The sequence below is a fragment of the Coptis chinensis genome, chromosome 6 (genome assembly GCF_015680905.1).
Source record: "Coptis chinensis isolate HL-2020 chromosome 6, ASM1568090v1, whole genome shotgun sequence".
Lineage (NCBI taxonomy): Eukaryota > Viridiplantae > Streptophyta > Magnoliopsida > Ranunculales > Ranunculaceae > Coptis > Coptis chinensis.
In genome coordinates, this window is record NC_141461.1 from 22,816,022 (window position 1) to 22,842,333 (window position 26,312).

General features: G+C 36.6%; 1 protein-coding gene across 1 annotated transcript; it reads left to right on the plus strand.

Moving 5' to 3' along the window:
• Positions 1-19,645: 19,645 nt before the first annotated feature.
• Positions 19,646-24,476, plus strand: LOC147492141 (uncharacterized). Its single transcript, XM_086565463.1, has 8 exons — positions 19,646-20,260; positions 20,334-20,435; positions 20,515-20,580; positions 20,650-20,715; positions 23,112-23,414; positions 23,486-23,555; positions 23,842-23,989; positions 24,082-24,476. The coding sequence occupies exons 1-8, from the start codon at positions 19,952-19,954 to the stop codon at positions 24,125-24,127; spliced, it is 1,110 nt and encodes a 369-aa protein (XP_086421589.1). The 5' UTR covers positions 19,646-19,951; the 3' UTR covers positions 24,128-24,476.
• The last annotated feature ends 1,836 nt before the right edge of the window (positions 24,477-26,312 follow it).

Consider the following 26,312-nt stretch of genomic DNA (forward strand, 5'->3'; position numbering starts at 1 on the left):
ACTACAACATAGACATGAAAAAAATGGAAAACAGAGCATGACAGGAACACATGACGTTCACTCACACCATATTACTACATCTCAAGAACTCCCAACACTTTCAGATACTTCATCATCATCTTCAGCTAATATGGGTTGCATGTGGTCAAGAAAGTTCATTTGATCAACATCTGGGTCACCAGTAATAGTTATGGTGAACTTAGTAACTGGTCTCTTTGATGATTTTCCTTTTTCTTTCTTGCTTGCATTGTTTCTATTTTTCTCTTTTGCTTTTTGCTCCTTTTCCTTCTTTCTCTACGAATGCAACTTCTTGCGATGCCTTACCCTTGCCCTTTCCACTATCCATGAGAAATGGTGTGAGTGAAGGTGCTTTTTATAGGACTTTGTTGATAAGGTATATATGGGAATTGCAGTGACTTAAGTTGTTGGAAAGTGCTTATAGCACTTTGGAAAAAGGAAATATCTGAGATCCGCTTATAGCACTTTAGAAGTTAATGGGTACATCTATTCACGAGGTGTATGCTCCCTGTTTTGGTCCCCTATGCAAGCCTGAAAAGGAAATAGTACATATCTAAAATAACATGCACACTACCAAAAATAGCTTGTTCTTGAATACTACCAAAAATCGATCACATGCATACTAGCAAAAATAGCTTGTTCTTGTCATTATAGTGACACAGACATAATGTTCATAAACATACATAGTTCCTTCAAAAAACCAACAACAAACACATAGTTCCCAACTGTGTACAAATAGTTATCAACTCTTATTTCTTAGGCTTATAGCCCCTACCACTAGGCTTCATTCCCAGTGCACGTTTATGTGCCCTGGTATTAAGTGAAACAGCTGGAGCTTCACTCTCTTGTGCACTTGAACTTTTTGATCTGGTATTCTTGGCTGGACTTGAAGCAGTATTAACTTGTGAAAAACAGTTGCTTTCACCTTGGATGCTCTGACTTTTCTTCCACTTGGCGGATTTGATGCAGTATGTGAAGCCAAAATTGGAGCTGCAGTACTGCTTGAGTGGGTCTCTCTTGTATCATTCAGATCTTTGCTATAGTACTACTTGAGGGTGCACTTGGGGCCTACACATGAGAAATGAATATTGCTAAGATACATGGAAAACACTCAATCATGTGGTGGTGAGACATATTTACCTTTTCCTTCCTTGATCTTTTTGGAGGTTTTGCTAGAGCCTTTGGAGGAGCAGTGGTGTTCTTTCCTTTTGCTTCTGACTCTCTTGTATCATTTGTTCTAGATGGTGTTGCAGTACTGGTTGAGGTTGCACCTGGGGCCTACACATGAGAAATTAATATTGCTAAGATACATTGAAACCGGGTTAACTTTCCGATCAGAAGAATCCTTGGCCAAGACCAGGTTATAGAACTAGAAAATAGCAAAGAGGTTACTTTAACTTTTAAATATGAGCGAGCAACTTTTTTCTGTTATTATTGCGGTCACATAGGCCATGATTATAATGAATGTGCTGCGTTCCTTGAAATCCCTGAAGTAAAAAAAGATGAAGGGTTGAGTTCAAGTTAAAAGCTTGCTTAGATGGTTTAACAAAACAAGAGCAAGAGCATACAAGTTAGGGAGAGGAATCCAAGATAGAGTTATCTTGGAATGGGATCCAGAGAAAGAAAGGCAAGAGAATGGAGTTCTATGGAGAGAGATAAATGAACAGAGAAATTTACAAGATCTGAGGAACAGAAATAAAAGTCCCTGGATCAAAGCGCCGGTGAAGGAGATAGATCCAGGGCAAGCCACGACAAAAAAGTCCATGGAACAGGACAAAGAAGGTACATTCAGCAAGGTCCCTACAAGCAACAGGAATCAGGGGAAAGAAATGGAAATATCGAATCAGGAAAGGACACCTGGTGAGGAATCACATATAAATATACATGGGGACCAAAACGCTATTACCGGAGTAAGAACACCTAGAAAACTAGATGATATGGAGATTATTCAGCCTATGGAGGAGCAGCTAGCAGCATGTGAGAAAGAACCAGCTGGACAAGAGATGTGGGTGGACTAGTTAGATACAAACCCAATTTCTATGGGCCCAACCATGGATAAAGATGTTACCATTAAGCCCATGGAACTTAACACGAGAGACAAACTGGAGAATCAACCAGAAAAAAAGCCCAATGACTCAACAAATATAGCAACAACCCACCAGAAAATAGAAAGTGAAAATGACATAGAGCTTGACCAAAAGCAACATCAGGTGAGTAGCAGCACAGACCTTGTAGATGAAATGCAACTGGAAATGCTACAAGAAACACCTATTGAAAGACAAGGAGTGTAACGCCCGTATTTTTAAATACGTATTTTTCTATTTATAAATTAATTAAATTATTTATTTCCAAAATTCGTCGGACCGGACTCGGGATACGTGGGCCTGGTTTTGGGCGAAGTCGGTGTGTTGGGCTTGGGTTTGGACCAAGTATATAAACACTTTTCTAGAAAATAGGGTTCATAAAATAATAAAAAAATTAAAAATGGAGGCAGAGATAAAAGCTGAATTCGACGGAGGTGGAGCCGACGGTTCCGGACTACTGGAGGATTCGTCGGGTTTTAATTGGTGAAGTAGCTATTTGGCTATTTCACGGATTTATGGTTTTCGTGTATCGGGTATATTGTTTAATGTTTATGTTTTATATATACTGCTCATGATATTGCTTTATTCGGCGTCATCGTGTTTTGTCGATTTTGAATATCGTATTTTGAGCTTTTAGATCGCCGAGCGATGGAAGCGTGGGTACCGGGTTCTTTGTTGATATAGTAAAACTTGTTGGGGTCGTGGGTTGATATCGGGCTGTCGAAGCTCGCCGTCTCGACAGCGTTCATGGCTGCCGATTGAAGCTCGAAGCTCCATCAATGGCGGTCGCGATTTCGGATCTAGAATTAGGATGATTTTTGGATTGTATGATTTTCGGTTTTTCGCATTTACTAAAGTTGTAGGGTTGTTGAAATGAGTCAAAACCGCTTAGGTTGGATTAAGGTGGCCGATTAGGATTTGTGGTGGCGGATTTTGGTGGTGGTGGAGGAGAGAATTGGAGAAGATGATGCCTTTGTTGGCGATTTCGGTTTGGGCCTTGGGCGAAAACCTTAAGTTTTGTTTTGGGCTTTAGTCTATTTTGTTAGTTGGGCGAAATTTCAAAGGTTTGGTTTGGGGCCAAATTTCTTTTATGTGGCGAAATTTTGGTGGGAGTTGGGCGAAATTTGATTAAATTTTAGGACCACATTAGTTAGGTTGGGCAGTTTCTCTTGGTTTTGTTTGGGCCCAATTTAATTAAGTTTTGGGACCGGTTCTAATATTAGTCTATGGCCCGTTTCATTTGTATTTTTAGACCGAACCCCTTAACTGTTTTTGGGCCCGTTTCTAATATTGCTTGGGCCAGTCCATAGGACTTAAAATAGATCCAATTGGGTCAGGTAAAATAAATAAGTGGACTTTTAGACTTTTCGGGTTAAGGTTTGGGCTTGGCGGTTAGGTCCAAACCAGACCGCGGGTCACGGAGCCCCGCAAGACTGCCTCTTAGCCATGAACCATGGCTATGACTCTGAACCTGTCAAACACGGAAACGCCAATTTGACTTTGACGGTTGACTTTGACTTTGACCATGACATGTTGACTTTGACTTTGACTAGGACAGTTTGACTTTGACCATGACATGTTGACTTTGACCAGGACAGTTTGACTTTGACCATGACATGTTGACTTTGACTTTGACCAGGACAGTTTGACTTTGACTAGGACATGTTGACTTTGACCAGGACATGTTGAGTTTGACCTTGACCATGAGGTGTTGACCGTTGGCTGTTGACTTTGACCGTTGACTTTGACTGTGAAATGTTGACTTTTCCAGTTTTTCATATGTTTGTTTATATGGATATATATAGTAATAAAATATTGTCCATATTGTATAACTTTTTGTTTGTCATTATCTAATTTAGATTTGGCGTGAGTAGTGTAAAAGATATATATATATATATTGGGCTTGGACTATGGGACATTTTTAATTACTACGTTTTATGTGTATATTTATATGGACATATAGTAATAAAATCTTTGTGGAAGCTAGTATATATTTGGTGGTCATTATCTAAGAAAGATTTGACCTTGATGTTGTGTATTTTTGACGCGTGATGATATTGAGATGTTGGGAGACATTATATTCCTAATCGTTATAATAAAATGTATGTGATAACGTTGAAGCATTATGACATGATATCATATGTTGGGATATTTATATTAATGCAATATCTTGGAGAAATGTATATACACTCCATTATTTTATATGTGAGATGCTAATATAGCATTGGTGAATATTTGCCACGGGGAGTGTGGTGTAGTGCAATAAGATATTGGCGTGAAAGTATGAAATATGGTTATGAGATATATTGAGATATTTCTAGAGATTGTGGCTTAGTGCAATAAGGTAATTGACACGCGACGTGATATAGTATAAATGTTTATGAGTCATAGATATATGACACTTGAATAAATTACGTAACGAAAATCCTAGAACCTGACTACCACAACTCATGTGATTTGCCCCGGGGTTTGATTAAAATTTGAATGGCCGGGCGACCTTCCGGGCGTTTGATTAAAATTTGAATGGCCTTTCGGCGCCCTCTCCGGCGAACCGAATAGTGGTTTGATTATTCCGTTAAGCAAAATAGAGCGATGATGCATAATATTTTATGCCGAATAGTGGCGGTGCTTACATAGATTTGGCTTCCGTGTGAGGATTTACGGTGTCGCGGCATCCCATTTCGGAGGTGGTTATACGAATGAGTGGCTCATTATGTAAGGGAGGCATGTGGATGTACATGTTCGGGCGTTGGTTTGCGATTGTGGTAGCGGAAACTAGGTAAGACATAGATCTGACGTGATTTTAGGGACACACAAAGAAAGTCTAAACTAATATAATTATGACAATATGTTGGTAAATAATATATCTCTAGATAGATGATTGTATATGTTTTTGGTTAGTAGTTTAGTTATAACCTAAAAGCCTCGTGGAGGAACTAAATGCCTTATTTATGATGCGTATAGTTTGTTGTGTGGTTAGTGGGAAGTTAAGGCGCCTCAGTGGAGGAACTACCTGCCTAGATTATTGTACTTAAGGATGTTGTATTAGTCGTGGAAAGTTAAGGCGCCTCGGTGGAGGAACTAACTGCCGTAGGGATTGTGTATATATATGTATAATTATATGTTATATTTTAGAGCTACTCACACCAGCATTGTTTATAATGCTGACCCGATTTGCATGTTTGCTTATCGGGGGTGTTCATTCAATGAACATAGTTGATAAGTTTTGACAGGTTTAATGTTGAAGAAGATTGGTTGCGGCTTGTGGTTTGCGTTAGCGTTGCATCTCAGGATGTGTCTTGTTTTTCTTTGAGGTGATATAGATTTTCAGTTGAGATAATGTTATTTGCATTTTCATTTGTAAATTATTTTTGAAAAAATGAATAGGAATTGTTGTTTAAGTTAAAAAATTTTATTGGTTTTAATTATCCATATTTAAACCTGTTTATGGGTTTTTGGAGTGGAGAGTCGTCACACCTCGGAGATCGAAGAGTCGGGGACAAATAATGTTTTTCAATTCACGTCGAAAATTCGAGTGTGACATGATTTGGTATCGAGCATTTGGTTAGCTTAGACTAGGGTGAGTCTAGGTGATTCTCGGATCGTGGTTTATGGGTAGTGTTTAAGAAGTTTTATTTTCAAAACTATTTCCGCTAGTTGTTTTATTTTTTACAAAAAAAAGAAGAGATATAGAAATAAAGAGAGAGTCAATATTTTTTTGATTGGTTTGTATGTGTGATATGTATATTTATATTAGTTACTCTGGTGGAATGGATAGTAAATGATTTTATTTTTCCTTATTATATGAGGAGTGGTTATATGTGTAATATATTAATTATTAACGGATTTGATCAAAATGATGTGTGTTGCTATAGTGTGATTTTATTGTTTGTGTTCATTTTCACGTGGAGTATGGATTAAGTACGACCACATGTCTGTGAATTTTGTATTGGAGTGTTATGTTATTATTCAATAAACTATGAGATACTTTAATATATATTGAATGAGCTGTATTATCTGGTGGTTTTGTGATGTACTGAGTAAGGAACTAATCGCCTCGGTTTTGGAGGAACTATCTCGCCTCACTCGTTCACGTTAATGGATGAATAGTATTTTAAAGTATAAGAGATTAATCTGTTAGAGAGGTGATTAGTTAGAAATAGATTGAATATAATAATAAAATATCGTGTATTCTTTTTGAGATGTGTATACCTGTATACACGCGTGTATTCTTTTGAGACGCGTGTATACTTGCGTACACGTATATTCTTTGAGATGTATATACTTGCGTATACACGTTGTTATATTATTGAATATAGGTGAACTATTACCGTGCGTAGGTGATGATTAAAATTGTTTTACCAAGAAAACATGCATGTGTAGGTTGTTTTCTAAAGGTCACGTTATTAATGATTAATTAATACAATGGTGATAATTGTTTTTACCTAGATTGGAATTTATGTAGATGATGTCTTAATATAATGATGATCGTATTTCAACAACAAACGGATTTTTATTTTGTCTTATAAGTGTGTCGTGCCTATGAATTATGACATGATTGACTAATATCGTTAAATTAGTTTCACATGATTTTGGCATATTCGAGTATTTATTCCTAATTGTTTTGTTTCAGTCTATATGATTTTTATACATGAATATGAAAAATTATTTTTTGATACGTGCTATATTTGATCCAGTTGCAAGCATGAATTAGGATTCAAGGGTGGTTTTAAAATTTAATTTTCTGAGAGCATGACTAAAATAAATATAGAGTTTTATTGTAGTATCAATGACATGAGTGATTTTTGTTTTAAGTGTATTAGGACACTGATTTTCTTTTATGCATGATATAAAAGACTCCATAATATTTTATACCGGGATGAACTTTCTCCATATTATTATTGATTAGTTACGTAGAATATTATTTTTTTCGTAGAGTTTGCTACGTGTCAATAAACTGCATGCTAAAAAGATATGATATATTTGTCTTGTGTTTAAGTGACAGTAATAATTTGTTTTAATATAGACAGTTAAACTGTAATAGGTTTTGTAATGGCATGAGGACATATATTCTGAAATTATTTAAAAATAATTAATACCAATGTTATCTTGTTTAAGTTTAATCAACGTGCATTATTGTATAGGTTCTAAGTTAATAACCAACGTTTTTGTTCGTATAGCTTTACTTTCGAATCTCGGGACGTGATTCTTTTGAGATGTGTATAGCTGTAACGCCCGTATTTTTAAATACGTATTTTTCTATTTATAAATTAATTAAATTATTTATTTCCAAAATTCGTCGGACCGGACTCGGGATACGTGGGCCTGGTTTTGGGCCCGAGTCGGTGTTGGGCTTGGGTTTCGGACCCAAGTATATAAACACTTTTTCTAGAAAATAGGGTTCATAAAATAATAAAAATATTAAAAATGGAGGCAGAGATAAAAGCTGAATTTCTGGAGGGTGGAGCGCGACGGTTCGGACTACGGAGGATTCGTCGGGTTTTAATTCAGGTGAGTAGCTATTTGGCTATTTCACCGGATTTATGGTTTTCGTGTATCGGGTATATTGTTTAATGTTTATGTTTATATATACTGCTCATGATATTGCTTTATTCGACGTCATCGTGTTTTGTCGATTTTGAATCTGGTTACCGAGCTTTTTAGGATCGAAGCGAATGTAAAACTGTAGACCGGGTTCACCGTTTTGTTGATATAGTAAAACTTGTTGGGAATTGGGTGGGTTGATATCGATTATGTTCCGGCTCCGTCTTCGGTTAAGCGCGTTCATGGCTGCCGATTGGTTTAATTTCGAAGCTCCATTGGTGTTTGATGTTTGGCGATTTTGTTGGATCTAGAATTAGGATGATTTTGGATTGTATGATTTTCGGTTTTCGGTTTTGATTTACTAAAGTTGTAGGGGTTGTTGAAATGAGTCAAACCGCTTAGGTTGGATTGGGTGGCGATTAGGATTTGTGGTGGCGGATTTTGGTGGTGGTGGAGGAGAGAATGGGAGAAGATGACGCTTGTTGGCGATTTCGGTTTGGGCCTTGGGCGAAACCTTAAGTTTTGTTTGGGCTTTAGTCTATTTTGTTAGTTGGGCGAAATTTCAAAGGTTTGGTTTGGGGCCAAATTTCTTTTATGTGGCGAAATTTGGTGGGAGTTGGGCGAAATTTGATTAAATTTTCGGACCACATTAGTTAGGTTGGGCGGTTTCTCTTGGTTTTGTTTGGGCCCAATTTAATTAAGTTTTGGGACCGGTTCTAATATTAGTCTATGGCCCGTTTCATTTGTATTTTTAGGCCGAACCCCTTAACTGTTTTTGGGCGGTTTAATATTGCTTGGGCGATCCATTGGGACTTAAAAAATAGATCCAATTCGGGTCGTAAAATAAATAAGTGGACTTTTAGACGGGTTCTAAGGTTTGGGCTTGGCGGTTAGGTCCAAACCAGGACCATGGTCATGAGCCCCTGCGACCTTTGCCACTTAGCCATGAACCATGGCTATGACTCTGAACTGTCAAACACGAAAGGTTTGAATTTGACTTTGACGGGTTGACTTTGACTTTGACCATGACATGTTGACTTTGACTTTGACTAGGACAGTTTGACTTTGACCATGACATGTTGACTTTGACCAGGACAGTTTGACTTTGACCATGACATGTTGACTTTGACTTTGACCAGGACAGTTTGACTTTGACTAGGACATGTTGACTTTGACCAGGACATGTTGAGTTTGACCTTGACCATGAGGTGTTGACCGTTGGCTGTTGACTTTGACCGTTGACTTTGACTGTGAAATGTTGACTTTTCCAGTTTTTCATATGTTTGTTTATATGGATATATATAGTAATAAAATATTGTCCATATTGTATAACTTTGTGTGTCATTATCTAATTTAGATTTGACGTGAGTAGTGTGTAAAGCATATATATATATTGGGCTTGGACTATGGACTGTTTAATTGTACTACGTTTTATGTGTATATTATATGGACACATATAGTAATAAAATGCTGTGGAAGCTAGTATATATTTGGTGGTCATTATCTAAGAAAGATTTGACCTTGATGTTGTGTATTTTTGACACGTGATGATATTGAGATGTTAGGAGACATTATATTCCTAATACGTTATAATAAAATGTATGTGATCACGTTGAAGCATTATGACATGATATCATATGTTGGGATATTTATATTAATGCAATATCTTGGAGAAATGTATATACACTCCATTATTTTATATGTGAGATGCTAATATAGCATTGGTGAATATTTGCCCACGGGAGTGTGGTGTAGTCAATAAGATATTGCACGTGAAAGTATGAAATATGGTTATGAGATATATTGAGATATTTCTAGAGATTGTGGCTTAGTGCAATAAGGTAATTGACACAAGACGTGATATAGTATAAATGTTTATGAGTCATAGATATATGACACTTGAATAAATTACGTAACGAAAATCCTAGAACCCCGACTACCACAACTCATGTGATTTGCCCTTCAGCGGGCGATTAAAATTTGAATGGCGGCCGGGCCTTTCCGGCGTTTGGTTAAAGTTTGAATGGCCTTCGGCGCCCTCCCTCGACCGAATAGTGGTTTGATTATTCCGTTCGCAAAATAGAACGATGATGCGCTAATATTTTATCTGCGAATAGTGGCGGTGCTTACATAGATTTGGCTTCCGTGTGAGGATTTACGGTGTCGCGGCATCATTTCAGTGGTGGTTACGCACCTGAGTGGCTCATTATGTAAGGGGAGGCATGTGGATGTACATGTTCGGGCGTTGGGTTGCGATCATGGTGGTGAGTGGAAACTAGGTAAGACATAGATCTGACGTGATTTTAGGGACACACAAAGAAAGTCTAAACTAATATAATTATGACAATATGTTGGTAAATAATATATCTCTAGATAGATGATTGTATATGTTTGGCTGGTTAGTAGTTTAGTTATAACCTAAGGAGCCTCGTGGAGGAACTAAATGCCTTATTTATGATGCGTATAGTTTGTTGTGTGGTTAGTGGGAAGTTAAAACCTCGATGGAGGAACTACGCCTAGATTATTGTACTTAAGGATGTTGTATTAGTCGTGGAAAGTTAAGGCGCCTCGGTGGAGGAACTAACTGCCGTAGGGATTGTGTATATATATGTATAATTATATGTTATATTTTAGAGCTACTCACACCAGGCATTGTTTATAATCTTGACCGATTTGCATGTTTGCTTATCGGGGTGTTCGATTCAATGAACATAGTTGATAAGTTTTGATGAGGTTTAATGTTGAAGAAGATTGGTTGCGGCTTGTGGTTTTGCGTTAAGCGTTGCATCTCGGGATGTGTCTTGTTTTTCTTTGAGGTGATATAGATTTTCAGTTGAGATAATGTTATTTGCATTTTACATTTTAAAATAACTATATGTACAATGTTTATGATTAAATTATGCATTTGATAATGATTATTTAAAAAGGTATTCATCAATGTGTCATGAATGACCCGCTGGTGTTACGATGTGTATTTTTCAATCTATGTTCACCTAGCAGATTCATTTCGAATGTGTCATGAATGACCGTTAGTGATATGCGATAAGTCAGCCTCCAATATGAGGACAAACTGTATTTTTCATCAATTAGACTTCAATGTCTTAAATAAGGTTTGATTATGAACTAAAATTTGACTAGTCGAGATAAATCCCGTTATTGTGATGTATAACCTCGCTTTGCAGGAGGGTAGATTTGCTAATCTTGCATGCAGGGGGACATAAATATCCTACCCTAAAACGACGACACCGCTTAAAGATAAGATGTATCAAACTCATATTTAATTAAATTATCATATGTGTATTTAATAAGTAGAATGTAAGTGGTATTTATATTGTGTTAATTTTAGAAATGGGAATGACAAATCAACCTATATGAGTTTTTGAAATGTATTTTTTAGATTTAAATCTTACTTTGGAAGAAACTACGCACCGCTTTGGAGAAAACGGACCAATTTTCTTCCAAGTTGAAATGATTGTAATAATTTTTATTTGTGAATGAAGAGTTGTTTTTTCGGTTTTAATTTGATATATTTTTTTTATATCGTTGTTTAGAAATGGGTTATTAGTGGTTTTGTTTCATCCCTGATTTTTGTAAGATGGGATAGAGGTGAAGATAATTCTTTATTTTAATTTTTCTTGAAAATTTTAGGTGTGACAAGAGGATTATACTATAATAATACTTCCAATACATAAGGCTTAGGAGTAAAAACATTGATTAGATTCTACTGGTGTGACTTCCCCGAGAAAGTTTCAAGCTAATCGTTTTATTTCTTGGCACTTCGTATGCCATGGATGCACTTTTGAACTTAAAGCAAGATGCTTGCCTTGAGTGCAGTGATTTGGTTTGCTGGAAGTCATCGACATCAGTTTGCTTACCTTTTTTTTTTTTCTGAATCCGACTTGATTTTTTGTATTAAGGCTGTATGGAAATTCGATGCTTTGAATTCGGAAATTCGTTCATTCTTTTTACATTCCAATCCGAGCAAAGCACAACTCTATGGAACCACAGACTAGCAAATCACTCGGTACTAGAGTCTAGAGGTGATTGTTCGTTCCAACTCTAATGGGGTATTTTGTTACTGTTATCCCAAATTTGAAGCCCGTATCTTGGTCCAAGCTATGTTTTGCTACTTTTTACATTTTGGGTTGGTCGTAATAAGGTTTCAGGTTGTGAACAGGCTCAAAGTTTTAACTAAAATGATGACAGTAAACTGGGCTGTAATTCCAATGCGATGTGTCAATTTTAAATTTAGGCATCGATCGCTCCCAAAGAACTCTCCATTGCAGCTGATGACAGAAACCCTCCACATTGTGTACATCAAACATGCAAATTTGCACACCTGTATGTGATTACGTGGAACAAGCAAAGAGACTCCACTTCGAAATAACATTTGGAAAACATGTACGCGCCAATTTTTTTACTTTTATACTTGTAGCTCGGAGGCTATAAATGTGCACTGGTCTATGTCAATACGTTGTCTGTTTTGTTTTGCAAACTTGAAGTGCACAATTTACTTTGCAAAATTTTCATTGTCATCATCTACTTAAACTTTTATTATGTGAAATGACCAACACACACATACAAAAAGAACCTAAACACTACAGTCTACTCTGCTTTGGAATTTGAATGCACACTCTAATTTTGCATTGATATATAGTTGAAGCCTTGAAGGTAATTTCGTGCAAATGAACTAGAAAAGCAGACTGCATGTACATTAGTTGAAGGCAATTTCGTGCAAATGGACTAGAAAACCAGACTGCATGTACATTAATTGTATTTGTACTTTCGTTGCACAAACATCTTTTTATTTCCTTTGACGATTAAGGGGACTACGACATCCCTAGCTTTCGATAATAAACCTATGATATAGAGTACTTAGTCCATCCTCTATTACAATGTTGCTAAGTCTTTTATCAAGAGGAGGATAGAATATCAACACATAGCTAGAACTATTACATTCATTCCAGTAAAAGGAGGCTAGATAATCAGCAGCCTTATTAGTCTCCTTCTAAATATATTTGAATTCAACATATTCAAAAGCAAAAACCAATTGAAAGATGGACTCTAGCACATTCATGATTCATATAGAACCATGGAGGTTCCTCCACTCTCTTGACATCTTGTACAACACAAATAATTTTGTGCTATTTCCACAATTCCACTTGTTTATAATGCAACATCTTGCAAGCTTGTAATCCATCCTTAATGGCTAACAGTTCTTGGTATACCATTTCATAGTAGTAATGGCTAATAGCAAGTTTTGGTTAACAACAATAATGAGATATTATAATAATTATCTGGATGAAATGCGGAGAAGATTGTTGAGTAGCGTGGAACATTCTAAAATTTCGTTCATGGCAAATAGCACTGGTCGACTGTATAGTAGCAAACATTAAGGCCCAAACATAGCAGGCTAGACCGCCTCCCATTAGTATTTTTAGTAACAACAAAGAGAATGATAAAACACATATTTTTTGCACCAATCCGTCTTGGGTCTGAATGCCAATCACACAAGGAGTGTCTCGGATGCACCCACTACTTCTGACTATGTGTCTCAGTTTCAAGAATGCTATCTTTAGCTTATTATCCCGCATCAGATGATTCCACGTCCCATCAGCAATAAGAGAGTCAAGACTCAAGAGTGCGTGGCGTCTAGCCCTCAAGTACATTTGCAATTCTGTGCCTTAAATAATAAATTGCAAAATTACCAGTTACTATGCAGCAATCATGGTTCCCATGAAAATGACCAACCCACATAAAGCTGTTTGAGGAAACGACACGTTTAACATTAAACTAAGCATCGGGAACACAAAAATCCACGTATCAGACCAGTCAACACCCCAACCGTTGGATCCTTTACATCTCAGTCACGTGACTTTCCAGAAAGGAGCCTTTTCCGGACGAATTGCTTGCCGTACTTATAAGTTTTGCCAATCTCCAGATAGCGACACCACTAAAATTTGATTTCTTTGGTACGGTGACGATGTTTGAGCCAATGAGAAGGCGACACATATTGCTCACGAAATGACCTGCCAGAGCTAATATTCGCAAAGCTTATTATTCGTATCTGATTAAGCTGACGTTTTTGTAATGACGTCTTACCCAAAAAAAATTAAAATAAAAAAAAGGTGAAGTTTTAGCAGGGTTACTATGACCTTTTGATAAGGTGCGCTGAATTTTGGATTTGCACTCATGCGACTTTGAAATAACGTGTCATGAAAAATAATACGGAAAGAAGCCATCATTTTGTATTTATTTATTTTTTATAAGCAAAAATGGAGTCACCCAACAGAAATAGATTTTTTTTTTTTTGGATAAGTTATTTTTATTAAATTGGTCAAATATACAAAAATGCCAGCCAACACAGGCAGATCACTGAGAGAGAGGACCTCAGTTACAAGACCAGCAAGCACTGACGGAAACAAATAACCATGTAAGTACTACTCTCTTGAGCTCCTCACCTCACGGTGATATCATACCAATGCATAACAACGGGACTAACACTTACAAAGGTCAATGAGGGATTTTATCAAAACTCGATCCCCTAGATGCTAGACTATGAGCTAGATTATTTAAGTTTATCGAAAAAAAAAATGAGCTAGATTATTTAATGATCCACTGATATATGAAGTTTTATAGTCATCCAACTTAAAATAAATATCTTGAGCAAGAGAGGTCGCTCTCTATGATAGCGGTCATGATCGCTTTTCCATGGCAAAAACTAAGTTCATACAATCTGTCAAGATCATCAATTTCTTGACCCTTCATTTTCCTAACTAGCTCTATTAATCTGAAGATGGCATAGCCTCTGTCTCTTCTGAATCTCGAGTACTATCGTGTCCTGATTTTAGAGAAATGCAATTTTTATGAGAATGAAAAATTAATAAGTTAATCCTAAAGCTAGCTACAAAAATTAGTTAAGAAACCACCGTATATTTTGAAATGAATGTACAAAAACTTTGAGAACAATTTTTTTGAAGCTCATTTTCTAAAGTTTTTGGATCTTGGTACATTTCCCTAAGGGTCTGTGGCAAGGATGGAGATAGTTTGAAAATCCATTAAATTACTTATTTTTTTGTGATAACCGTGTGTCTAGGCCGCCTTATGTGCACCTCGACTAATCCCTCGGACCTAATTAGAAATTCACCCAGGATCTTTGCCTAGTAGTCTTGAGGGAATCGAACTAGTGACTATTGGAGAACAAACCCAAGACCGGACCAATTACACTACAATAAAGTGGAAAAATTCCTTAATCTATAAGGCTTCACCCCTCCAAATTGTTTGAGGATGTACTACTACCCCCTCATATACCTTGCCCCCTAACCCAAATTCCTGGCTCTGTCCTTGGTTTGTAGGTTAAAAAGTTTTTTTAGGAATATATATATCAACAAACAAAAATTCTATAACTATTTAAGCTTTTTTAGAGTCATAGATTCCTAGTGTACAATAATTTATCTAAAGGGTTGTGTCTTACTTTACCCATAGTTTGGGATTTTGAAATTATTGAAATTTCGATAATCTAGAAAACCAAAATATTCCATTCCGTTCGAATCGTGAACACTGGTCTTACCACTGGATAGCCCAGATCGATACAACTTTTTCTCACAAGCTTCACACGTACTTTGATGTTTTGAAAACTATAGATCAAATAAACACCGAAAGCAAATGTGTTAATTAGTGAGTTTGGCCAAAATAAAATATGCTGCACACCTGTGCTGAAATTTGTCAAATTTAATGGAAGCTGTAGTATACATTAGTGGGATCATGTTGCTTGGCATTTTAGCTCGAGACCTTAAATCACGGCCCGAAAATGAGTTGTTTATTATTAATTTTAAGAAAAAAAATTTATCATCTTTGGCTGATTGCCCTATGAACTTCTGCCTCAATCACTCGAGCAACTCTTTCAATTATTTGTGTTTCTTTTCCTTTCTTCTTTTTTGTCCGATAAGACCGAATTCATTTTTCTATTTGTTGTATGTTTATATGAACATTATTTTATTCCATTTGTGCTTATACGAACATTATTATATTATTATTCATTTATTCAAAAAATTTAAGTAAAAAGCACTGAATTTGGACGAGTATCTTGTATTGGACTTGTTTCTCGTATTCTTGTTGCATTGTCACGATTTTGATTATTCAAATAAATAAACCGAGACAAGATTCACACGTACGTTGGTAAATTGTCCTTTTGGGTAGGGCTGGTCATCAGGGTTGATGCTCGTGATCAATTCGGTGCTCGGCTCGTTTTGGGCTAGGCTCGAACTTCAGCTCATTTAAAAATATGACTCAAATATGAGCATGTTTTAAAACTCGAGCTTGAAATCAAATAGCTTCATGACCTATTCGAAACTACTTCAGATTTTATATAATTTTGTTAAAATATAGGATAATTGTTATAATAGTGTGTTGAATTATAATAGTTTATCACATATTAATTGTAACAATAGTGTATTCACCTTATAATACTTGTTAGATAGAGGTTCATTGTTATTTTAGTGAATTGTAATCATACTCACGTATATCGTCAGATTATCTCTCCATATTATTTTGATATTTAGTAAGTATTATATATCTATTTTTGCTCACTTGTATCTAGAATATGTTCGAATTCAAACTTATGCACAAAACAAATCAAATAAATATTGAAAACTTGTGATGGAGTTCGAACATATAGCTCTGAACCGTCCGTCAAGATCCAGACTCGAGAGCTATTCCGGATACTTAATGAGCCAACTCGAGCCTCGATCGAAAAATTTGAGCTCGACTCGAGAAACACATGTGCTCGACTTGACTCGCTCGATGACCAGCCCTACTTTTGGGGTGGGGTATGAATTGAGTGTGATGTTTATGGGAATTGACTGGACTAAAACATTCACCAATTGCTCGCAGTTGCATGATTATATATTGGAAACTCTTATATATTTAAATTAAGGCAATTGAAATGGTATGACCGCATGATATAGAGTCGTTGTGCCAAACAACGTTTGCAATCAGTTTTTCAAACAAATCAGAGATGGGATTGTTCGATTGGACATCCTCTATAATTGTCTTTTGACATTTGCGGTGAAAAGAAGCTTAAAATTCACATTGTGTAAAGATGTCTTGGTCAACGAAAAATTTGTACTTTGAAGTATGAGAATGGGCTGAACGAAAGCATTTTGGGTAAATCCAGGTTAACCATACTAACCTTTACCGAAAAAAAAAAAAGGTTAACAAAGTCTAAGAGCTTCTTTCGTCAACTGTCACAACTCACAACTCATAATTAATGGGCTTATTGCCTAATGTAAAGTGAAGGTTCATAATAATACTGAATTAAATACGAACGTACTTGTGATGGAAGCATGAAAGTAACTGACCTAGATTTGTTAGATTAGCACAAAATGCTTACCAAACTAACGACGGATAAATGCTACTGTCAAAAATCGTCTGAAGACTGAAGTGTTTGGAGAGTTTAACAATCAGCAGTGTGACATTATGGCCTACACACCATACACAACATGTGCTCTTTAGATTTAGTGTTCACGTTGTTGGATATTTGGATCTTATTACTAGGTTCTTATAGTCCAATGAAACTCGACCAGATCAACGCCCAGTCATTTCCAAAATCTGGACCTATCAAGAGGTTTCAGTTCTTGTTTAAAAAAAAAAAAAAGAATCACCCCATTTGGTTTCTCTAGAAGTTGGAATAAGTATTGTAATCTAGAGATTATGATCATTAATAGGGTAGTAGTAGATATGAAGTTGAGAAGAAGAAACCTAAATTTGCAATTTGCATAAGACGCGTATACATTCGTTTTCTCTTGACCAAAAAAGAGAGTATACATTCGTTTTTGGGACTATGGATTTGGATATGCAATGACACTTGTAGGGCTGTATTACTGTAGGTTGTGTCAAATTTTATTTTCTTGTCCCTTTCAAACTAGTATTGCTAAATATCCTCGGCTACAGCTTTTCACTAATCTACTTTTAGGATAACAGATACAGGAAACCCCAGGGAAGCTCTATGTTTTGCGTTTACAGTGTTAAACTTGCCTACATCCTCGAGAAGTCGAGATTTACCAAGTGGCACTTTCATAACCTACTCATGGCACACTCAAAATAGTGAACCATTGGGGTTGCTTTTAAACCCACGAATTCATACTTATATAAGTCATCTGCTAAAGAAAAATTTGTTTACTTTTCATAGGGTATGTAGCATGAGTCTCTATGAAAGTTTGAAGCAGATTTATCTTGTTTTAGTCTCGTAAGTCGTAACAGTCATTGATCATAATAATGTACTTGTGAAGTCATCCTCCAAAAATAAATCTAGACCTTGCAAGTAGATAAGAATCTTATCAACTAAAATAATCCACAAGGGATAGATTGCTCACATTTTCCTTTGTATAAATATGCATACAGTATACCAATGGATTTGTGGGGACCTTATTATTGGCGTGCACATTTTTACATTGTCAAACCACATTAAATGCTGCATTCAGACATTTCCAATCAAAATTGCTAATTTTGGTGCTTTGGTTCCTATCTATTTAGAGGTTAGGCACTTCATTGATGTTAAAAATGACCTATGTATAGGACCACCAAAAGGAACTTAAATGCAATTGACCTCTTATGGTTAGGCTTTAGATATTGTTCTAGCACTCAGCATTTAAGGCTTCAACCCAAAAATGTTGTATTTATAGCCATCTTTGCGCGTTTTGGCAGCCATGGACAGAGAAAAACAGGGTGTTTTGCCTGTCGATATTTGTAACACACTAACACGACAGTCCAGAATCCAGACAATCTAGTTGGAAGAGGTCGTTTGAACAATGGTTTCGGACTAAAGATGTCATTAGGCAGCCGTGAGATATTTTTGAGGAACTTGATTCATTCGCTTATCTCAATCCTCAAGTACACTGTTTCTACGAAGGATGGACCCTTTTCTATGAGGCAACTACACCAAATCCACATTTGGAGTTTTGGACTCAAAGAGGGCACCCTCAAGTAATGCAGGGGTGGCTCAACCCAAACTGAAGTCTTAAGCGAAGATAAAATGTGAGGGTTTTCATTCCCAATTATTTGTTGCTGCCTCCAAAACTAATATTGTTGGTTACTTTACTTTCTTGCATGGTAAAATGGTGTATATTCAACACAGATCTAGAAGGACCGGCCATTAAAGAGGTTGGTGAAATTTAATAATATGTTATCACGATTCATGAAAGTCTTGAATAATGCAAGGACAAACATCTTGTGTTTTGTTTTCAGTGGAGTATCCGGATTCTCTATTCCTAGTACTAGCTAGTAGCATAGGGCATAGCTCCCATTTTTTTCACCAATTGGAACATCTAAATGATCTAATTTCCTTTCAAAATGGCAGATGATATTTAATTAAAAATTGGTTAATGTGGCCAAGCCTGAAACAGGACCTGGTCCAGCAATAGTCCAAGCCGCATGGTGAACAGAAAACATTAACTGTCGTCCATCACTGCACGCTTAAGTCTGGATCCACAGTAACCATACAATTAATTTCTTATATAATTGTTTTCTGTCTCAATTAGAGAGAAGAAGCCCATTTAGACTGGGGATGCAATCATGTAAACATAGCTATTAAGTCCCAAAAGTTGTACTCAGTCCTTCTCTACTCCTCTCTAAAGTGTGATGTCCCTGGTGAATTTATAGTAGTCCTAGACATTTTACAAGAACTTTGACATTTGACAATACATGAATACAATGCAATCCAGTATTGTATATATCACCTTGTTTTTTGCAAGGTGCCATTTTTCCCTTATCCAAGAGGTCTTGCATCTTACTTTCACGGACAACACAATTTCTTTTGTTCGTTAGTCCCAAATAAACCAATGAAGTAGACGATTTTGCCATGTTTTTTTTTTCTGCCTTAAAGATAAAAAGATACGTGCATCAACGAGAATTGGGATCAAATGTGAATATCGTTGTTTGAGTTTGACTGTTGACTAATTTATTTTTAGCTTACAAACAAGTCAATAAAGATTTGTAGGCCACTTCATAATCACCTCCTCTAATCTTATTAATTAACGTTAACAACAATCTTAAGGCGGGAGAATGACACAGAAATTCAAGTTCTTGCAGAGAAACCAAAAACACACGCGTACTCAAAACACATTAATCAATGCAACAGTTCTCAATATAATAAAAATTCATAAGTTCACCGTACACACTCTTCAGCTCTGGCTTTCATTTATTACTCAACACACCCCAACACTCCAAACTTGAAAAAAAATTCTCTCCCCTTTCTTCAACCATTTCCATTACCACCATTCACAGAGTTTTGATTCAGTACACCTGAGATGTACAACACAACTTGCTCCTCCCCACATCCAAACCGTCCATCTTTTGAATCAGACGAAATTTCATACTTCCTTCATAATCTCCTCAACTCACCATCTTCAACTTCTCTACTAACTTCCCAACTCCCAAAACCAGCCAGTCACTCACAGCATCTTCCTCTTTCTTCTTTCCATGAAGATAACAACCGTCCATCTCAACTAAACACTAGTACTAATGTTACTGATAATGAAACTGGTAGTGTTTCTTTGAAAAGAAGAAAACTTCCTATGATGGAAAGTGATTTTGATGATTTCGACTGTGAAAGCGAGGTAAATAACATTCTTTTTTACCATTTTAAAGCTATGGTGTTGTTTATATGTGAATTTGAGTGTTTTTTTGTAGGAGGGAGTTGATGGGTCAGAAGGGCCATCTTCAAAGTCAGCCCCTTCGAGGAATTCTTCGAAAAGAAGTAGAGCAGCTGAAGTTCATAATTTGTCAGAGAAGGTAATGATTGTTAGTTATGTTTTATGAAATTGGTGGTGATGATTTGGATTGGATGGGTTTTTTGTTTGGTTTGTGACAGAGGAGGAGAAGTAGGATTAATGAGAAAATGAAAGCTTTGCAGAATTTAATTCCTAATTCTAACAAGGTAACACCATCTTTTACGCGTTTTGGTTTTTTGGTAGAATTTTCGATTTTGATGTTCTGGTTTTGGTAGACTGATAAGGCGTCTATGCTGGATGAAGCTATTGAGTATCTAAAGCAGCTTCAGCTTCAAGTTCAAGTGAGTTGATTGTTTTTAGTATCTTTGAATTTCATGTTAATGCTTGGATATTCCTATTGCTGAATGCTAATAAAGTCGTGTTAACATCTTTGTTTAAGAGTTCTATGATGATTTTTATTTTAATTAAAAAAAAAAAAATGTATTAGGTGATTGACCTGGAAGAATTGGGATTATGTTGCAACTTTAGTTGGAAATGTTTATTTATATATACATATATAGACCCTTCTTTCTTTGATGCAAAATCAAATAATACTGAAAATCCCAGAACAAATTTGTGGGTCCTAAATCCTAGTAGTGGTCATTAGGGCCTCTTTAACCACAAAATAAATAATTGAATAACTTTTGGTTTGCAATGTTTAATGCTTCCAATTCCAACAAATGTATGCAGTTAACTGCAAAATTTTGATAAAAAACCGTCTCCATTATACCAAAATATGGTTGGTTAGCCTTGTGCACATAGAAGACAATGATTAGGGTACATCTTTTACTGCTTTGCATTATGCCAAGAAAGGCCTTTCATTTTGGGTAAATCAGGTAAATAATTAGTTCTGTATATAACTGTAGATGAATTCAAGATCTTATGAATCAAAACTTCCTTTTCGCATAGTCTGAAATTTTATTTATATTTGAGTGAGTGTACATGATAAATATTAGTATACCATTTTGGAGCTTATATACATTAAATTAGCCTGGGGCTCAAGCTGAGTGATGAGAAATATATCTAAGCAATGCTCCAAGTATATCTATACAATGCTCTGAGTGGTCTTCTAACCTTGTTTACGCTTTTCTCCCCCTCCAAATTATGTATCTTTGTTTTCTGAATCCATTGAGCTAGAAGAACATCCCATCCTACAGGCATATCCAAAGGACACTCTACTAAGATCCCGTTTGAAGCAAAAATTGTTTTTCTTAGTTACTAGAGGAAGTGAACTTCGTTAGTTGACCCCCACACCCGAACCAGAACCTTTGGGAGGCTCTAGAACTGTGGTACTCTATATGAGCTTTCCTACAATTCTTAAAAGCGTGTATGATATGCCACAATGGCAGTTGAGATTGAATCTTCCATTCTACTAGAGAAACATATTTGTAGAATCAATTGTAGTAGTGCTGTTTGAGTGATACTTCATGAACCCATATCCAATTCGAGAGTCTTCAGATATTACGATGAGTGGCTAAATTCAATAAACCTTTCAGTTGACTTTAAACTAGTTAAGCAAATATTAAGACAACCTTGCTCATTTTTAAGACGCCTTATGAAGTTTTTTATCGAGATAGTGACAGCAGTACCAGAGTAGTTAATGACAATATTGAGAGGTCTTTGTTGTTCACATTACAAGGATACCTCTTGAAAGAATAATTTGTCAATATAAGAACATATGCCATCCTTTTTTGTGAGGGTGAAATGTGAGTAATCTCTTTTAGTGTGAGAAATATTAAGAGCTCTTTCATACTTGATACCAGACTACTCCTTTAAAAGGACAAAGTGCATACTCATGTTTAGATGACTGGAACTATTATATTGAACTATTGAAGCTTGAGATGACAACCTACACAGAGATTTCTTTCCTTCCCTGTCAATCTGTCACTAAATCTGGAGATGAATCTTTTAGGCTAAGTTCCTTTTTGTCAAAAGAGCTAGTAGTCAGCAGAGATCATATGATCCCTGCCCTTCCGCCTTCTGTAATCCAAAACATGTAATTGACCTATCTACCCAATATTTTCCTAAGAGACCATATCATCAACATATGGATGAAAGGGTGTCGAACTGGAGCAATGCACTGGAAGATTCCACATGGTGCACTCACACACCTCTGGTTGACAAAATCTGAGGTTGAGGAACTTCTTCACGCTGGTAACCTATTGCCCATCCAAGGAAGGGTGTCATTGGTGAAGCATGCAATCTCAGGTCTCCCTTGCAGTGTGCTGTTTTATTAGCGGTGAAGGAACCCCTGACCAGCGCCCCCAAAAAGCAATGTTTTCCTCACAGTTTAAACAGGTTTACAAATTGACAAAGTATACTAACTATTTTTAAATATATTTTTGTTTTTCAATTGTTGGACCTTGGGTGGCTATGGGGAGAGTATTAAGCGTGACAGTATGGGATGGATTGTTACATGAAATTCAAAATATAGCTTGATCATTTACTGGCTTGAACACCCTTGATAGAAATTTTTTGGAGTAGAAAAGGTCTAATGCTATTAATACATGGCAGTATTTATATGTAGTTTGATTGTGTCATGATTTGCACTGCACCTATTAGCTACTTGGGGTGGTAGTTGCATTGAGTAGGTACACGAGCTTAGCGATTGATGTTTAACATAGTTGACTTGTTTATTGTTTGCTCAATTACTTTTTGTTTGGTTTTTAATCCCAATTGATTGTTGATTACTGGACAGATGTTGTCAATGAGGAACGGGTTTAGTTTGCATCCTATGTATCTACCTGGAGTACTACAGCCTCTGCAGCTGCCTCAAGTGGGCTTCAATGAAGGAAATGGATTGCCTCCTCAAATGACAATGCCTGCAAACCCGGAATCCTCAACTCAAGCTTCCTTTGGTCTATCCAACCAATGCACAACCTCAAACCAGCCAATAGTAATGCCAAGTATGAAAAATATCATCCCTTCAGAGAGGTCATATGGTTTGGATTCATCAGTTCAGGGTCACCAAGGCTCCTTTCAATTGTCTGCAACTCCTGAGGTAGGTATAAACAATTTTTCGGATACTGTCATATAAAGCCTTCGGTAACACCCATTTTTTGTGATGTAAAGGAGATGTACAGTGCAAATATGTTACGCCAACAGCAATTATATGCTAGTCAAGCTTCACATCATCCACCAGGTTGGTCTTCTTAGCCACTCGGTTCTATTTGGTTGAAAGGAAGAGCTTAGGAGTTTCTAGATTTTGATGGTCTCATGTATCACACACACACCCCCCCCCCCCCAACATGAATAACGCTGACACAAGAAGTACATTACTTGTGCATTTTCCTTTCGGACAGCTTAAACGTTTGAAGCTTACAATGCCTAATGCATTTCATTTGGGTGCCCTTTATTATTTTGGGTTTTCTTGATAGATTGATAATCCATCGCAGCTAAAATACATTTACAACGATCATGTGTCACAGGTAACAATAAGATGAAAACCATGACTACAGCGTCAGTTCTAGAGCACGGCAACTGTGTGGAAGCATCTTTATTGCAAGGGGAGATATCGGAAGGCATGCTTTCAAAGGGTGTAGATAATAGCCACACTCTTATCCAGCACTTGCATGGGTAAGATAATGTTGTAGACAAATATTTTTTTGCTGTGTTGATCAGACTATTTAATGCATCTTTTAAGAACCATTGTATTTTAATTGTACTAGCTTACAGTCAGGACTAAGTTTATCAAAAAACCAACCTGCAAGATGAGGAATGGGCTGAAGTTGTGAATCTGGCCTTCAAGATTTGATTAACTAATACAGACTGTTGTAAACATAACATCATTTGCCCATCTCTTCAGCTCCAGTTGCTTGCAATAACTTGGAGTATGTGTTTTGGAATCAGGAAGCTTCAAAGCAGAAAATTGAGATATGGATTCAAGTTTGTAAAGTAACTTGAGTAAAGTTAATTTACTTAGTGTAGTCTGCATTGTTTGGGCCAGTCTCCATTGTGTAGAGTTGTGTTGTCAAAACAGGTTCGACATTGTCTCTTACCTGAAACTTTGCAAGCTATCTATTTTGTACTTCCTAACAAAATGAAAAACATTGTTGCTACACCATTGATTGGTTCTGTTTTTAAGATTCCTTGTTTGCAAATAATTGGTTCTAATCGTATCAAATGGTTGATGCGAGAGTTTGGGCGGGACAATAACCCGAATATGTATCAGGTGTAGTTTTGTGGCTGATAGGCCCTGACTGTTAACCCACAGAAGTGAAAGACTAATAATGCAATTGGCATGCAGCAAATTACATAGAACCATTTGATAATCTTGAGGCTGTTCCGTTAGACTATTCAACACGTATACAATCATACCTGGTCACCTGGATAAGAGCATGGTCACTGGTTTATTAGATATAAACTATTGACCTGTGAAGGATTTCTTCTTTTAAGGGCATGGCTAGATGTTTGGATAGAAGCCGACTCAGAACTGCTGTTCATGCATTTGGTACACAATAACTACCATGGCCACTCTCATACAGATGGAAAAGGATCCTTCAAAAGATTTAAAAAATTGCCATCACCCCAATCTGGAGAGAAGCTAATTTTTCTGCAGACACAGCTGCAACGCTTGGATCCAGGCTCACTGATAGCCCAAGTAGAATTGAAGATGGAAGGCCCAATTGGATAACAAGATGGGAACATCCAGATTTACACTACTATAGGTTCAGTTAATTTTGATTTCGTTAATATTTGAGCACTGTTTAGTTGATGAACAAGTTCCAAATTGAGTGAGGCGTGAATTTGTCACAGCCCACTATCTTCGTACACTTCCAAGTTCCAAGTCTAACATATATATATGTCGCTTATCTAGCAAATATAAAAGGTAATTGATTTGTTTAATAGTACTATGCCTTAACCACTTTTCAGGGCATAACAGTGGCTACAGGTCAACATGAATGTATCATACATCCTTCATCCTTAAGGAGTATGTTGAGTCTAGCGCAACTATTGGACGAGTGAGCCTGCTTCATTTTGGAGATGATTCTAGTCATCCCATCGCATGGTAAATATGAACTCTTATGTTACTAAGAAACATTAGCTTTGTGACTGGTTCAAATTTGGGTAACCCAAGCTTAGGAGTTGGGAATATTGTGACTGAGCCTGCGCTGACCTTCCAACTAGCCCCCGCACCCTTATTCAGAATCGAGACCAGGTGAGTGGAGCTCAAAGTGTGGGCGAGGAAGCGAGGCCGATGTTGGGCTGGGGAAGCCACGTTGTAGGATGAAGCAGAAACCGCGTTTGGAAAGGTGATGATTACAAAAACGTCAGCCCACCCGAAAGAGAGAATCTGAGTCCGGAAACACAGAATTAAAGATGCCTCACGACAAGCATCCTATTTGTTGTTTTATTTCACTCTGCACCAAAAGCCAAAAACGGCTCTTACATTCAAATCATTACATTCTGTCTCCCTCTCTAACAGATAGATAGTTATTCTCTCTCCCTATGGCTCACCAAACAAACCTTTATTTTCGATATACAGAATATTGGACTTTCAAAAGAAAAATGTATACAGGATATAGAAAATATTTATGGGACAAATTCCTTCAAATCAGCTTAGCAGCTAATATGAATTTTCATTCTAATAAAGTTTCAACCAAGTCCTTTTAAAATGAGTGAAAAAAAATTCTCCAGATTAGTTAGACTGGATAGAATTAGGCATAGCATTCATATGAAAGTTGGAGTCCACGCGTGCTCCAACTATGTTCGAAAGCCGGGCTCTTTGATATTGATAATATTACGCGGTCACTATAAGTTCTAGAATTAAATTCTTATAAGAATGAAGACTGATACTACTCAATATATATCATACATTCAGACTCATACATTCAGTATCGAAACCAAAAAAAAAACATTCAGACTCATACATATGAAGGTTGCATGTGTGTCTATACAG